This window comes from Myodes glareolus, chromosome 18 (assembly GCF_982192425.1).
Source record: "Myodes glareolus chromosome 18, mMyoGla1.1, whole genome shotgun sequence".
Taxonomy (NCBI): Eukaryota; Metazoa; Chordata; class Mammalia; order Rodentia; family Cricetidae; genus Myodes; species Myodes glareolus.
The window spans coordinates 48,944,070-48,960,784 of record NC_142043.1 but is presented as its reverse complement, the minus strand read 5'-3'; the positions used below and the strand labels follow the sequence as shown (position 1 = coordinate 48,960,784).

General features: G+C 43.8%; 1 protein-coding gene across 2 annotated transcripts in view; it reads left to right on the top strand.

Annotated features, from left to right (window-relative positions):
- Nucleotides 1-16,715, top strand: part of Tet1 (tet methylcytosine dioxygenase 1) — a 45,652-nt gene that overhangs the window by 21,998 nt on the left and 6,939 nt on the right. For both annotated transcript variants that reach the window (XM_048451626.3, XM_048451624.3), the window contains exons 3-9: nucleotides 1,503-3,648; nucleotides 6,364-6,454; nucleotides 6,857-6,950; nucleotides 11,045-11,256; nucleotides 13,538-13,688; nucleotides 13,931-14,029; nucleotides 16,145-16,234. In XM_048451626.3, coding sequence (XP_048307583.3) covers nucleotides 1,503-3,648; nucleotides 6,364-6,454; nucleotides 6,857-6,950; nucleotides 11,045-11,256; nucleotides 13,538-13,688; nucleotides 13,931-14,029; nucleotides 16,145-16,234 — 2,883 coding nt within the window. The remainder of the gene's footprint in view (nucleotides 1-1,502; nucleotides 3,649-6,363; nucleotides 6,455-6,856; nucleotides 6,951-11,044; nucleotides 11,257-13,537; nucleotides 13,689-13,930; nucleotides 14,030-16,144; nucleotides 16,235-16,715) is intronic.

The window sequence follows — 16,715 nt, the reverse complement described above, 5'->3', positions numbered from 1 at the left end:
CAGCTCTTAAGGTAGCAACATGATCAGTGGTCTTCATCGCTGGCAGACAAGGGGTTCAGAACAAGTCTGGTCTCTGAAAAAGGCAACTGCTTCTGCTTCTCAGTTACTAATATTCAAGGTCTGGAACACCATACCTGACTGTGCTGTTAATTTTTGATGGAACTAGGAAATAATCCCAAGGTCTCTGTGCTGTACAGAGATTTCATTAACTAAAGAGGTTTGTCATTAGATTGCACAGAAGGTGTGGATCAGAGTACCAGGATGGTGTAGTTTGAGAGCCTTCCTCTGCCTCACGGTTGGAATATATGTGATCTTCTCAGCTGGCTCCCTGCTAACTTACTCAACCTCAAAGCTTGCCAAATAATGCTTCTGCATGTGACATTCTTCTACATGTCACCTAATTAGTAAGGAATAGGATGGGCCACAGGCACACGGTAGTAATAAATGTGGGTTAGACCCGAAGCTTCCCACTGTTTTGGTTTAAGGTGACTTTGTAGATTTATAGATGCACTGGACTTGTTGAACACCTGAAGTGCTGGGGTATGCACCAACACCCCCCTGGATATCTAGTGTGGTTTTGTGTGTGTGTGTGTGTGTGTGTGTGTGTGTGTGTGTGTGTGTGTGTGACTTTGTTGTACACACAGAAGACAGAAGAGGGCATCAGATCTCCCAGAACTGTGAGTTGTAGGCAGTTGGAAGCTTCCAGGTCTGAATGTTAGGAACCAAACCCAGATCAGCAATGAAACGAGCACTGAGCCAGCCCCTGGTGGTATTTTATAAAAGTGCATACTTGGCTTATTTAATTTTTTTAAGTGCTTGCTGTTGTGAGATGTGGGTGAGCAACTATACCAGGGTGATAATCATTTCCGGGCATGTAATTCAGGGCCTGAGAGAGTAGAAGAAAAATTGCCAGGCAATTGCTTCCTATGATATATTGTATGAAGCCATGACTTATTTCTCCCCTTTCGTACTGTGTGTGTATTAGAAGGTAGGTGAGAGAGAAAGAAAAACTTATGCATATGATGACAGTCCCATCTTTCAACAGATTTGGACAAATTGTTCATGCCTGTGATGTGGTTACAGGGAAAATTCAATAAGAATCACAACCCCCGCCCCCATCCTTTGTGATGCTGGATATTGAATTCAACCACACATCCGAAGGAACATATTACTTTTGATTGGCTGAGTCACTCTCTACAGCCCTGGCCAGCCTACAAGTCATAGACCAAACACAGGCTTACGTGCCTCTGCTTCCCCCGGGGTTACAGGAGTGAACTGTTCCGTGTGGTTTACATGGGACAGGGATGGGTGTGTGGAGGCAGACTAGTACGTAATGCACACTATTGAAGCCATGTCTCTAAGCTCATTTTAAGTGCCCTCCCCGGTAGTCCCTGTACTGACACTGAGCCTGCTTGGATGCATAGCAAGAGTCTGAACCAAAGAGTAAAGTAGTTGTCTTATTTCAGCAGGTAATGGGAGAAATGTCTGTGCTTACTTTGCAGAGAGACACTAACAACAAACCAGTAAATGGCCCCAAATCAGAGTCCATGGAAGACAGTCAATGTGGCCATGGGGAAGAGCAGAGATTGGATTTGAATTCACAACCCCTTGACAATGTAGGGAAGAATGCAGAAAGCATGACAGGAATCGAGGTGGAGAATTGGACACCAAACAAGAAATCAAGCCCAGCAAGTCAAGTCAAGGGAGACCTTGATACAAATTTAACTGAGGTTGGAAAGCCCCAGCCCTCTGAAGATGACAAGCAAGAAAGCCAACCTTCCCCGATGTTTCCTCAGGCCATAAGAAACGGCATGAAAAATGTGTACTGTTTACCTATGGACACAAACCTCCCGATCAACAAATTGGATCTTGAAGAAATTAGCAAGGTGCTGGGAAATAGTTCCTCGAAATTGCTACCTGGCCCCTCAAATGGCAATGATGCCATGAACTCCCTCACTTCCGATAGGAGCTGCGATCATCTCAAGGGGACAAGTGACACTTTGCTCTTCCTGAAGCCTGGCTTGAACTGCCAATCTGCTGCAGACTCCACCATCCCTAAGAATCATCCTAATACACACAGTACTGGCTGTCAACCCGAAAGCCCCGAGGAGGTACCTAGTAAAGAGCCAAAAGATGACTCTCCAGTTCAGCCAAGTCTTTTATCACTAATGAAAGACAGGAGACTCACCCTGGAACAAGTGGTAGCCATTGAAGCCCTTACGCAGCTTTCAGAAGCTCCATCTGAGAATTCCTCGCCATCAAAGCCGGAGAAGGGTGAAGACACAGATCAGAGGACAGCTAGTCTGCTTGACAATTGCAAGGCTATCCTTAATTCTGTGAGAAAAGACCTCCAAGACCCAAATGTAAAGTGTCTTCAGCATCAGAACCCAGAGTTCAAGTTGCCGGAGAGTTCAGCGACTAACCAAACACTTGAAGATTTGACCTCACTTACAGCTGGAGACAAACCTACCCTTGATAGTTCATATCCATTGCCAGTAGAAAGTCATAATCCAGAAGACTGCAGTCAGGCACTAAACGGCGACCAAAAGCTGAATTCCCAGCATGAGCCACCATGCCAGGATGTGCCCTACAGTCAAATTGAAGAAGATGTTGCAGCACAATTAACCCAGCTTGCATCCACAATTAATTACAATCACATAAACCCAGACGTCAAGAATGCCGGAAGTATACCAGGGAGCCTTGCTGCAAAGAATTCACAGCAGAAACCTAATCAGGAGAAAGGCATGGCACAAGAGAAACCAGCGTCGAGTATACAAAACAAACCCAGTGTACCACCAGTAAAGCCAAAGAACAAGACCCAGAAGAAAGCAAAACAGACCCCCAAAACAGACAAGCGGAAAAAGGAGCCTCCACTCCCTAGCTCTCAAGAAAACGATCAGAAGCAAGAACAACTTGCAACGCAGTATAGTAAGATGCATGACATTTGGATATCATCCAAATTTCAAAGATTTGGCCAGTCTGGTCCACACAATGTTCCTGACATGTTTGGAAACCTTCCTATCTTTTACCAGAAATTAAAACCAATAGCTCAGAATAACATACCCTTACAACCCAGTATGACGTTTCTTCCTCTCCGTCAGATAAAATTCACAAGACAATCTGAATTGGCAAAGGAGAATGTTAAAGTCGAGCCACCAGATGCTCTACCAACATGCCAAATCAAGACAGAATCCAGCGGGCAGGCGTTTGCAGAGCCGGTAGACAATTCTCAGGTACAACCCTCAGTGAATATCAGTGAGAAAGCTCACCCTCTGCCTCAGCCCTCCCTTCAATCTAACCAGTGTGCTAACACGATGCCTGGTGCTGCTCAAACACAGTTACAACTAGGCGCTCAAGAGAACCTGGTGCACCCGATACCACCGACGTTGCCTGGTACCTCTCCTGAGACACCCTTGCCAGACCCAGCATCCATCCTCAGGAAAGGGAACGTGTCAAGTTCCAACGGAATGGCAGGTGTGAATGCGAAGTCGGAAGCGCAAGCACCAAGCCATGGACCACGGGGTGACTCCGCCACACACAGTGTCCAGACGGAGTTTTTTGAGCGCATCAAGAAATACCTTAGAGACCCTGCAAAATTCCTGCAACCTGAAGCGAATGAGACGGACGAGCCAACCTGTGACTGCAATGGTACGTGTTCATTAGTGTGCATGCTTTCTAATTCATCTTCTGGGTGGGGCATCTTTGTAGTTTAGCTAAGATGCTCTAAGTAATTCTGCTCCTGTTTTTCTATTATTCTTAGAGAAAAGGAAGTTTCAACTGGGAAAAGTAAACTTTTTCAAGTGGAGAACAGGACTAAAGTAGTTCATTCATTTTCATGACAAAGAATGGATTTCAATGTTTAAATATATAAACTTCAACCTGCAAGTATTTAATTTGATAGCTTTTTCTTGTGAAAAACCGAATGTGTATACATAGACTGTAAAAACATGTAAGGTTGTAGATAGCCAAAAATATCCACAGCTTCTGCCTGTGTTGTCTCGGCACCTGCACAAGCCTGGACCCCGAGTTCTGTGCCCAGAAGCCATGATGGATGTTCTCTGACTTCCACACACTTAAATAGTTGGTGCTGAGGAAACTGGCTTTTACATAGGAAGCATTTTTGGGGGCGGGGGTGGTTTCGAATAGGGCTTCTCTCCATTCTATAGACCACGCTCGCTTCAAACTCAGATCTGCCTGCCTCTGCCTCCTGAGTGCTGGTATTAAGGGCCATCACTGCCCTCCAGACAGAAGCCTGGGCTGTCTAATAGGAGGCTGTCACAACAAAACAAAGCAAATAGGGCTAAAGAAATGAGTCAGCCAGGCAGCCAGTGGTTCCCACACCTTCTGTGACTCTGCCTTTAGGAGATCCTGACTGCATCCTCTACTGGGCACTGCAGTCACATGCGCAGACGAAAAGATTTTAAAAGCTGGAAGAGCTGGAAGAAAAGTTTCAGATGTTAAGACCAACATCTGTCTTGCAGACAACCCGGGTTCAGTCCCCAGCGCAGATGTGGTGGGTCACAAACCCACAACTGTTTCCAGGAAGCCCAATGCCCTCTTCTGACCTCCAGGAGTAATTGCCATACACTTACTACATGCATATGCATATATACATACAGGGAAAACATTCACGTACATAAACTTGAAGGGAAAAAGAAAGCTTTTCCTCAAGCTTAGGATACGCAAGCCTCTGCTTCCTGGACGTTTGCAGTTCAAGGTGTTTACTGGCGCAGATGGATTTTTTTTTCCTCTGAAACAAAATGGCTCTACATTTCTAAGACATCAGTCTCTGCTGGTGTCACAATTACTGATCATTCTTTTTTGAAAAATTGTCTCATGTATGAGACATGAAAGTTTAGCTTGTACCTTGGCTAGTCACTGGCCATCCAGGAGGCAGTGTTGGGAGAATCATCTTTGGCTTCTTAGCAAGTTCAAGGCAAGCATCGGACTGCACTAGAGAGTGATAGTGTGAATCAGGACTGTTTGGACGAGAGCATCCACCTGCCATGAAATGCTTTTATGGGTATCTCTGCAAAGGGAAAAAATATTTTTGGACTTGTCTAGGTTTCCTGAGTTCATGGTTATCAGGTCACTGGTGACCACTTGGCAGGCCTGACAGCCCATTGATGAACACTGAGTGCTATGTCAGTGATTCTCAACTTCTCTGCATCAAGACCCCCTTGATGGGGTGACGTCACTCACCACAGCAGCATGTACATGAGGACCTATAAGGGCCTCAGCTTTAGGAATGTTGAGAGGCGCTGTTCTAAGTGATGTCATGTTCTTAAACACACCGTCATCCCAGTAGCGTCATTGTAGGTGAGGATCTGGTTTTCAGGATAGGATTAAACAGTCACAGTAGGCCGTTTTCAGATCAGTGTTTGTCCCCGTTAGCAGTTTTGACATGTTAGACCTAAACAGGGACTGTCCTGACATGCTTGATTTCACATTATTCCAAGTCCCTTTATATTAGATGGAAGCCATAGTGCATACACATGCCACAGATACTGCCAAATGTCACTATGGGCAGAATCACCCCTGCTCTTCCAGAGGACCCAGGTTCAATTCCCAGCACCCACATGGAGGCTCATAACCTTCATTGTTCACGGGCTTTTGCATGCGTGTGCACAAACCCACACGCAAACATGGAGATCCACCCGCCTCTGCCCCGCCTACCCCTCCAGGATAAAGGAGGTGGTGAAGCCAGAAATAGAGTCTGGGTGTATCTTATTTTCTGCCTTACCCTGTTTTCTTATGTTTTTTTTTTTTAATTGCAAATATTCCCTTGCTTGGTATACTGGTTCCCACCCCCACCCCCCATTACCAGCGAATCTACCTACAGTGTTCTATGTGCCACGGAAGCCCCCCCATGGCTGAGATACATCCTCAAACCAGAATAATGACTTGTAAAAATACCATGGCTAGAAAGACAGTTACCAGTCTTTGGAGAGGACTGATAATTGTAACAAGTAACTTTCTTGTACACCTGCATTGTAAATCCCGAAGCTAACCTTCAGATTCTCGCTCTCTGTTAGCAGTGACTACAGATAGGGAGCCAGGTGTAATTGTCAGTAGAGTTCAAGGTCATCCTTGACTGCTTAGTGAGTTGAGGCTCTACTGAGACCCCATCTTAATAACTGCTAATCATTAATAAAAAGGTAGATGAGAAGAATAAATACAGTCCCCTTAAATTTTTTTGGTCTTCTCTCCTTTGACGCCTAGAAGAATTAGGAGCCAGAAGATGGCAACAGGGGCAAGTCCAATGTCAGGACCTGTTGTCTAATCCTTTCAAAAAGAAAGAAAAAGCCCCTGTGCTTTTTATTTTTTGCAAAACTGGGTCTAATAATCTTATTCCTTCCACAGATGGAGGTACACAAAAAGACAAAGGCCCATATTATACACACCTGGGGGCAGGACCAAGTGTTGCTGCTATCAGGGAGCTCATGGAGACTAGGTGAGGAGATGTGTTTCCCTGCTAAAACCATTCTTCCCTGCGACCCTGGGTCAGTGCAGGGGAGTGACCCTGAGGTGAATGAAGACTGGTCCTCCTTAGTCCCTCCTCCCAGGAGCTCGGGGCCCTGGAGACACGCCCCCACACTGCAAAGCCTATTATTACTGTGCAGTGGTAGAAATAGGTCAGATGACCACCACCAATGCTGTAACCCTCACCTCCCGACGCTTGTGTTGAGGTCAGGCTCTCGTTAGAACTGGGTGACGATCTGCCACACAGCCGCTGGCTTTTAGCCAATGGAATTGACAACGGTTTCGTTTGAACTCGTGTTCATTTGGAGCTTCGCTGATTTTAAGAACAGATTGTCATTAATTAGCCCCGCCTCCTCTTGTGTTCTGTACTCAGGTATGGCCAGAAAGGAAAGGCAGTTCGAATTGAGAAGGTAGAGTACACGGGGAAAGAAGGCAAGAGCTCGCAGGGCTGCCCAGTCGCCAAGCGTGTGAGTACCGCTAGCATACTGTTCCTGGTTCTTGGGAGAATAGATTTTTCACATAGGATTTTTCACACAAGGTTTTGTTTTGGCCAGAGTGGAGGCTAGCAAACTAGTGTCCCTAGTGGTCATGCACATCAAGGGGCACCAAGAAATTCCACCTAACACTGCATGGCAATAACCAAATAGGAGACTAAGAGAAAGGTTTAGGAGGAAGGGATTGTGGAGTAGAACTGCGTGTCAACATTTCCCCGGGTTGCTGTTGGAGCTCTGGGTGTTCTTCCAGAGGACCCAGGTCCAACTCCCAGAGTTGCATGCACTCTATAATTGTCATCACTGCGTTCGTGTGTGGCAGAGAAACATGCAGGCAAAACACCCATAGGCATAAGAGTAAAGTTTTTGTTTCACGTGTTTTTGTAGCTCAGACTGTATGTGTGAATCTCCTGTCTTAGCCTCCCAGATACCATAGCTATAAACATGGCCACTGTGAACACATATAAGAAATGGGTTTTGGTGTGGTCTTAATTTTTAAATTAATTTTTCTTTTCTGATGGCCATATTTAATTTAATTGTGTTAGTATGTGTGCACATGTAGACTGCAGAGGAAATTCCCATGGGTTCTAGGGATCCACTGACTTACCCATCTCCCTGACTCTTACTGATGAGTGCCTTCACTAAATTTGAACTTTCTTAGAAACTGTAACTTCTTTATCCACTGTTAATGGGAATGGTTGAACCTACCTGACTCAACATCATCTCAAAGGAAATAGATTTACACAAAGACATGTATGTGGCCATCTAACAGAAGTCAAAGGGTGGAGAATCAATGGCCATCGACAAAGGAATGCAGCAACAAAACTATTAATCATTGAAAATGGATTAGGCTCCCCCAAATTCATACAGATGCCTGTATACAAGCACCCATCACTATCAAGCACAGAGAATTTTAAAATTACCCATTTGTATTTGGTTGTGGTTGAATATTGGATCCAAGACTTGGCACACGCAAGATATGGTATGTTATTGAGTCTCCCCCTCCACCCCACGCATGTTTATTGTGTTGCTAGAGGTAGGGCTTGTGCATCAAGCATGCTTCACTGGGCTGTAGCTGCATCCCTCAGGCTGTAGGCTGGAACAGCTGGGGAAAAGACATGAATATGCTCAGCAGACCCCTTCTGTGTGCAGAGAAACTCTCTGGTACTGATGACTGAGGATATCACTAGGTATGGAGGTCTTGTGCTTACTGTCTTCTCCAAGACAATAACCAGAAGCTCCCTGTTTCCTCCACCCGCTGGTAAGAGGAGTACTAGATCATGTCCAACTTTTTAGTGCTTGGTGGGGCTTTGAACTCCAAGTCCTTGTGCACAGAAAACAGGCTTGCTTGGTAAGCCCTGAGATGCGGGACTCCCTGGGCCCTCACAGCATAGCAAATGAATGACAGAAAGTGCTTATGGAGCAACACAATATTGGTGAAGAGATGAGACTTGGGGGAAACATTTTCTTTTTTCTTCTTTTTTTTAATTAATTAATCTATTATGTATACAGTGTTCTGCCTGCATGTGTGCCTGCACGCCAGAAGAGGGCACTAGATCTCATTATAGATGGGTGTGAGTCACTATGTGGGTGCTGGGAATTGAACTCAGGACCTCTGGAAGAGCAGTCATTGCTCTTAACCACTGAGCCATCTCTCCAGTCCGGGGGAAACATTTTCAAGTGACATTGCGCTTTGACTCCCAAATTTTACAAGCTGACACATCCTGATTTTCATTCATTATTTCTTTAGCTTGTAATATGTATGTACTGAAATGGTCACTCAATTAATAGCGCGTGTTCATACACACACACACACACACACAGAGAGAGAGAGAGAGAGAGAGAGAGAGAGAGAGAGATGAATCTTTATCTGAAGAGATGTCTCAATGACTGAGTGTACGTGCTGTTCTTGAACAGGATTCAAGTTCAGTTCCCAGCACCCATGTCAGGTGTCATGCATGCATGTCATACATATAAATTCATACATACATATGACATACATATGTCATACATAGAAAATCAGGTTCAAAACTTGGGCACTGTCGTAAGAATGTTATTACGAGGAGCTGATTTTTTTCAATGAACCCATTTGTGCAAAAAGCCCCATCTTTATATATGAATGTACAAGTTATTCCTAGAATAATCCTGTCAATGGTTTTGTGAGATAGGTCCCTCTTCACCCTAGATACAATCCCCACTTCTAAGAGAAGGGGAGAGGGGAAAGTGCATGGAACTGGCCTTTGACCTTGAGTTCATGCTAGAGTTTTCCTGGCACTGAAGGCTCAGTTCCACGTTTTAATGTTTTCTATCTGAAGTTGGAATTTGTTTCACCTTTGTAATTGCGGGGGTGGAGTGGTGTATATGGGATGGGGGCTTTTATTCAAACCCGAGGCCTTTTGCATGCCAAGCAAGCATTCTACGGTTGTGATAGGCCTCCATATTTTAATAGCTTTTCTGATTGGCTGGCCAGGAACTATGTAGACCAGGAGTTCTTGGATTAAATGTGTATGCCACATTTAACTATGTTGGTTCTCGGGAATCTAACTCAGGTCACTTAGGTCCGGTACATGTTGAACCTTCGTGCTGGCCCTACCTCCAGGAGCACGCACACACACACACACACACACACACACACACGTGCGTGCGCACACACATGGTTAAAAGTTATATAATGTATGTTTAAAATACACGTGTCATACATATCTATCATTAGTGTGTATTATCAATGGTATTGGCATACATCTTTCATGACACATGTTGGCCGACGAATTTTTTTTTTTTTTTACCATGTGAGTTTCATGCCTCACACTGTCTAATGCTTGCTAGCTCGGGATGCCTGCAAGCACTATGAAGTACAGACTGGCCTCCTGCCTTCCAGAGGCTGTAATTAAAGCACTTCTGTCAGTTCAGAGTGCTCCGTGATTCCCACCTCATGAACACAGCTAATTGGTAGCATTCATTGAAAAGACTATTAATGTTGTTTGTTTGAGACAGGGTCTCATATCCCAGGTTGGTTTCAAATTAGATGTTTAGCCAGGTATCCTCACAAAGTTAGGCTCTTGCCCCCACCCCAGGAATGCTGGGATTGCAGGCATCCTTCACTTTTTGCTGGGTGTATGTGGTGTTGGAACTGCAAGCCAGGCAAACATTCCATCATTTGGAGCTGTATCCCAGCCAAAGAGTCTACTGTTTACATTGCGGGTCGTGTTCTCCTTAGGTAATTTAATTGCTCTATTAACATGGTAGAAATAGGATTTTGTTTGGGATTGCATGAAATTCAGACAAGTGTTCCTCTGCCATGGAAGCTCCATTTCTTGGATCTTCCACAGTCTGGCAACTGGGCAATAGTCAGTTCAGCCAACCAAGGCATTTGAGGGCAGCCCCAGTGACGACGGAGGGCTCTGTCTCAGCGATAGGCAAGAACTCTGTTTCCAGGGCGAAGAGTTGATTATGTTTCCAGGGGGCAAAGAGATTCCTCAGTTAATAGTAATTCCTGCTCTTACAGAGGTCCCAGGTTCAGTTTCCAGCACGCACATGGTCTTGACTACATGTAACTGACACTCTTTTGACGCCCCCATGCACCAAGCTCTTCACATGCCACATATACATAAATCACAGGTAAACACTATACACCTGAAAATTTTTATGGTGATTTTTTTGGCTATATGAAGCTCTTCTCAAAAAGGGTGGGAAAACTGTTGACAGTTTCTGTCTTGCCCGGTTCCAAAGAAACACACAGGCCTACATTAATTATAAACTGGTTGGCCTATTAGCTCAGCCTTCTTATTAAGTAACTCTTACCTCCCAAATTAACCCATAATTCTTGTCTGTGTTAGACACATGACATTCTCATCTCTGGCTGATGACTGACTCTCTGCCTTTCCTCTTCCCAGAGTTCTCCTATTTTGGTTGCCCCGCCTATACTTCCTGCCTAGCTACTGGCCAATCAGCATCTTATTAAACCTATCCAAGCGACAAATCTTTCCAGGGTACAGGATCATTTTCCTACAGTAGGAAACTACTCTGACCGGCGAATGTATGGTGTAGTATGACTCCATTCTGCTTTCCAGATACTTAGAAGATCCGGTTCCGAAGAGAAGATTCTTTGTTTGGCCCGGGTGCGTCCTGGTCACTACTGCACGACGGCGGTGATGGTTGTGGTTATCATGCTCTGGGAAGGCATCCCTCGCCTGATGGCCGACTATCTGTATGATGAGCTTACAGTGAACTTGAGGTCCTACAGCGGGCATCCCACTGACCGCAGATGTACCCTCAACGAAAAGTAATGAGATTTGCTTTTAGCGGTTTTGACACTCCTATCTCTATTAAATAGCAACTGTTAAGAGAGTAGTGGGGGCTTTTAAACAGCCTGTCTCCGGGTGTGGCTGCACACACCTTCTATACCTCGAGGCTGCTGGACCTCCACAGAGTGAAGAGCAGCTAAGACTGCACAGTGAGACCTTGTCTTTTTTCCTTTTCTTCTGTAAATAATTTTGCTTTAGAATTTGTGAGGCTGGGGGACCAGTGATTGAACCTCAGCCTTATTCATCTTGATGTGCACACACCTACCATCCAAAAAACTGAGAATATTAATTTCCCTATTGTATCTTACCCAACCCACTGTATACTGAGGAAATGATCTTCAACGGAACATTCTTTCATTCTTTTTTTTTTTTTTAAGATTTATTTATTAAGTATGCAGTGTTCTGTCTGCATGTTTGCCTGCAGGCCAGAAGAGGGCACCAGATCTCATTACAGAAGGCTGTGAGCCGCCATACGGTTGCTGAGAATTGAACTCAGGACCTTTAGAAGAGCAGGCACTGCTCTTAGCCACTGAGCCATCTCTCCAGCCCCCGGAACATTCTTCATCAGAACCTGAGGCCTCTTCCCAATAAATTTAATGCAGAAATCCCATCAGTGGAGTTATGCTCTGGCTTCCAGTATTTGTGGTCTCCCCCTACCCCATGTGCCCCCCCTTTAGAAGTCTAGCTGATCTGTATGGAACTCTGGCTTTATAATGAGATCTGTGCATGACCGGTCAACCTTCCTGAGTAAATTTTCTAATGGATTACGTTTCCTTTTTCCCTTTTCGAGATCCTTAATAGATTACCAATTCACAATTTTCCTGCCTCTTTTTAACAATGTCTTTTTTAAAAGATGTATGAGCATGTATCTGTAAGCACATTATTCCAGAAGAGGGCATTAGATCCCACTATAGATGGTTGTGAGCCACCATGTGGTTCCTGGGAATTGAACTCAGAATCTCTAGAAGAGAATTCAGTGCTCTTAACCACTGAGCCTTCTCACCTGCCTATAATCACCAGCATATAGCCATTTCTTAAGTATTATGTGCTGTCCATTTGTTTGTTTCCCAGTGGTAGATTTAAACTGAACATATACGTTGGGCAGTAGTGGCGCACCACTTTAATCCCAGCAGAGGCGAATCTCTGAGTTCGAGGCTAGCTTGGTCTACAAGACCTAGTTCCAGGACAGCCAGGGCTACACAGAGAAACCCTGTCTCAAAAAAAAAAATAGTTATTTGTCTACCAAGTTTTTATTCCTTCTGTTTGTTATTTGACCCTTTGGGTCTCACATCCATCCTGTCGTTCCTTTTCCAAGTTTTTGAACCTTGTGCCCAGTCATGTCTGAAAAAGGTTTTTGAGGCATGGTTCATTGTGTAGCTAACATCACAGTTATCTTTTGTAGTCATTGTCTCGCCTTTCACATCTATAAATTTTTGTTTCTTGTTTTGTTTTGTTTTTTGAGACAACATTTCTCAAAATGTTGCTCAAACCATCCTTGCTGTCCTGGAACTAGCTCTTGTAGACAGCCTGCTCACACCCAAATTTGGTAGCATCTTAAATTCAGAGCTGAGGAGTATCTCTTCCCCAGTATCACAGAAGATAAGGAAGTAAATCAATAAAATTCAGATGTATAGAGGTTTCCCGCCCTCTGCTCTCCTCTTACCTTTTTATTTGTTTTTCATTGGGACAGGCCTGGCTATCCTGCAACATACTCTGTAGACCAGGATGGCCTTGCACTCAGGTTAAAGGCATGTGCCCCCACTGCCCAGCTAGCTACCTTTCTATTTTTATGACAGGGGCTAGGTTTGTTAATTTAGAATTATCTAGGCTTGTTGTTTTAGAGTCTAGAAATTTAGTGCTTCAGAGATGCATTGTATTTATCAAGTTCCTCAACAAACACCCTTTCTATATATTATTCATGTCGTAATTCTCATAAAGACTTTCATTAAATTTGCCAGGGATTGTAGAGTTTATTGTGTTCTCAATTCAAGTTCCACGGAAAGGAAATCAAGTTACGTTAGGGAAGATTGAACTCCACCTCATATCTAAGTCAACGAGGACAGCTTGCTGTCTGCTTAGATTTAGAACCTTAGACATGAATTTTAGTTAAATAAGAACCATGAATGGATTCAAAGTGAAGAGGACTGATTGTGAAGTTTAGGCTGGATGTATGTAGCTAGCACGTGTCTTCATGTGATGGTAAATATTATAGCATGTATTACTGTGAGCTCACCTAATCCCCTGTTTGATGTCTTCCAGTCGTACGTGCACCTGTCAAGGTCTCAATCCAATGACGTGTGGCGCATCTTTCTCCTTTGGCTGTTCATGGAGCATGTTTTTAAACGGCTGTAAGTTTGGGAGAAGCCCAAACCCCAGAAAGTTCAGACTTGCTCCAAACTATCCATTAAACGTGAGTTTCCTTTTTAATTTTCGGGCACCATCTACAGTATATAACCATGTATAGTCCCTAAAATTTTTTTGAAAACAAAATTATATATGTACATTTTCTAAATGTGTCGGGTAAAGACTTTATCTATTTAAATTGTCCGTGGGTCTGCCTTCCTGCTCTCCAACACCAGAGGGACCCTAGCCAGAGTAAGAACAAACCATTTGCTAGCCTTTTAAAGACTAAAGAAAGCTTCCTGCCCACAGAGCTACTATAGGAGAATTACTGGATCACGACGTTTTGGCAGAAGAAGACGCATGAAACCCGTAAAACCTAGACAGATGTTTCCAGAACACAGGGCTCAGGTGAGTAGAGAATTTCTTCATCTTCTTAAATTTAACATGAAGGGGCTGGAGAAATGGCTCAGCGGTTAAGAGCACTGACTGCTCTTCCAGAGGACCCGGGTTCAAGTCCCAGCACCCACATGGCAGCTCACAACTGTCTAAAAATCTAGTTCCAGGGGAATCTGACACCTTCACACCGATGCACATAAAATAAAGATAAATAAATCATTAAAAAAAGTTTAAATTTAACATGAACTTGGGTCCATTACCATCACTAAATAGGTGATATATCACAATATTTATTTCTTAAACTGAGTGTGGTGGGGTTGGGTAAGACATCATGAGGGTTGCTGCCTACCAAGGCTTCATATTAAGATCAAATGTCAAAACAATAGATTTCTGCTATTATACTGACTTGATACAACAGTTTGTGAGCTGCTTCCAAGAAAGCACGTTCTGCTTTGTTTTTTGTAAGTATTTATTTATTTTCGAGCGAGATTTTAGAAGCGGGGTTTCTCTGTGTAACAGCCCTGGCTGTACTGGAACTAACTCACTTTTGTAGACCAGGCTGGCCACGAAATCAGATCAATGTGCTGCTGCCTCTGTGTGGTAGGATTAAAGGTGTGTGCCGCCACCACCACCTGAAAAGCATGTTTTAAAAAACATTCATTAGTAAGGAATTATTTAGATTAATACATTCAAAGAAAACCACATAATTCAGCACATTGGAATGAAATCATTTTAATGCAAGGTAAGTATTAAGTATCATAGCTCGTGAGCTCTAAAGGTGTGTCACTTCAGAACAAAACTAATGTAATGAAGTATTTGACCTTTAGATAAGAATAGAAAGAGATACTTTAGATATAACTATAGATAAGTATACATCTAGCCAGGTGTAGTGGCGATGTCACAGTATTAGTGGTTTCTTTATAAGGAAGACAAAAGCCAGGAGCTGTCAGGCCAGTATAGCTGAGTCCCCAGGAGCAGGAGAGAGCGGTGTGTGCATCAGCTATATAAGCTAAAGCCAAATATTGGGGAAAGGTTTGAAAGAATAAAATCAGCACATTTCGCCGGGTGCACCTTTAATTCCAGCAATTGGGAGGCAGAGGCTGGCAGATCTCTGAGTTCAAGGCCAGCCTGGTCTACAAGAGTTGGTTCCAGGACAGGCTTCAAAGTTCAAAGCCATAGAAAAACCCTGTCTCAAAAAAAACAAACAAAAAAACCCTTCTCTTTCTGTGTTCCTTATTGATCATAATAAGTCAAGAGTCTCTTTGCAAATGGACTCACTAAGAACAGCTTAGCATAGGGATAGTAACAATGTTCCAGGGGCCAAATGCTGTGCCAAGGTTGGTTGAAGATATTAGTTTGAAATAGTGAAAGGAGACAGTCCACGTTGGGAATGTTTGGCATTCCCCGAGTGGGTGATGTTATCCTGGAGTGGGCGGGGACGATGTCTGATGGTTACGGGCAGGTTTTTGCTTCCTTTCTTAACTTTACCCCAAACTATCATACGGATGATGAATTATTCATTCTGTGGCGCTGACACTGGTTTGTCCACAATATAACAGGCGCTGCTATAAAATGTGACTTTCTCAGTGTGGACTATTTCTCAATACTCCCTAATCTGTAGCATTTATAAAATAGAAGAGAACTCTCAGTGCAACACACACACACACGCACACACACACACACACAGACACACACACACACACACACAGACACAGACCCACACACACACAGACACACACACACACAGACACACACACACACACACACACACACACACACCCGCTTAGTATACATGGAAACCCATAGCCTTGGCAAGAGCAGTAAGGGTGAACAATCTTCCCAGACTCTCATCTTGGAATCTTTAATGAACAGGCTAGCCTGCCAAGTGTCAAACTTGCAGCCATGCTTATGTGAAAACATTTCTGTGTTTGTGTTTATTTCAAGAGTCCAGGTCTGCTTTTATTCTCTGCATCAAGGGCAGATTTGGAATATATCCTTCATTATATAGGTTTCCATGTTATAACGTCTACTCATTGTGTTATGGGAGGCCCCAATATGAACTGACTGGAGTTGTTGTATACCTGTAGAGTTGTATACCTGTAACACCCTTTACACCTTTTACTGTAGGAAAAGAAACTTGAAGAACTTTTTCAGAAATTGGCTGATGATTTAGCTCCCGTTTATAAGCAGATGGCTCCGGTGGCTTATCAAAATCAGGTAAGTTTTTTGTAGACCTCATTAAGCGTCCATGTAAAATTTCTATGTAAAAAATAGTTATTAATTGGATTATTGGTGTGGGGGCTACTTGATTAGGAGTAGTGGTCTGCCCTCCTTATTAGGCTCTCTGTGTCTGCCAAACATACACAGAATGAAGTGGGTGGCTATCCTGATCTACCTTATTTCAAAAGATACCTTATTTCAAAAGATATCTTATTTCAAAATGGTAGGGATAGAAAAGATGGTTTACCCGCCACTCTGGGAGTGGTGGCCAGCCTGATCTACGTAGAGTGCCATTCATGGATCCATAGAGAGACCCTGTCTCAATCCTCACCACCCCACATAAGTGCTCCCAAGATTCTTCAGAGCACACACATACTGGGTGTGGTGACACTAAGAGACAGGCTGGACCTCTGAGTTCAAGGCTAGCCTGGTCTCAAAAGAGTTCCAGGATACCCAGGGTTATAAGAGAAACCCTGTC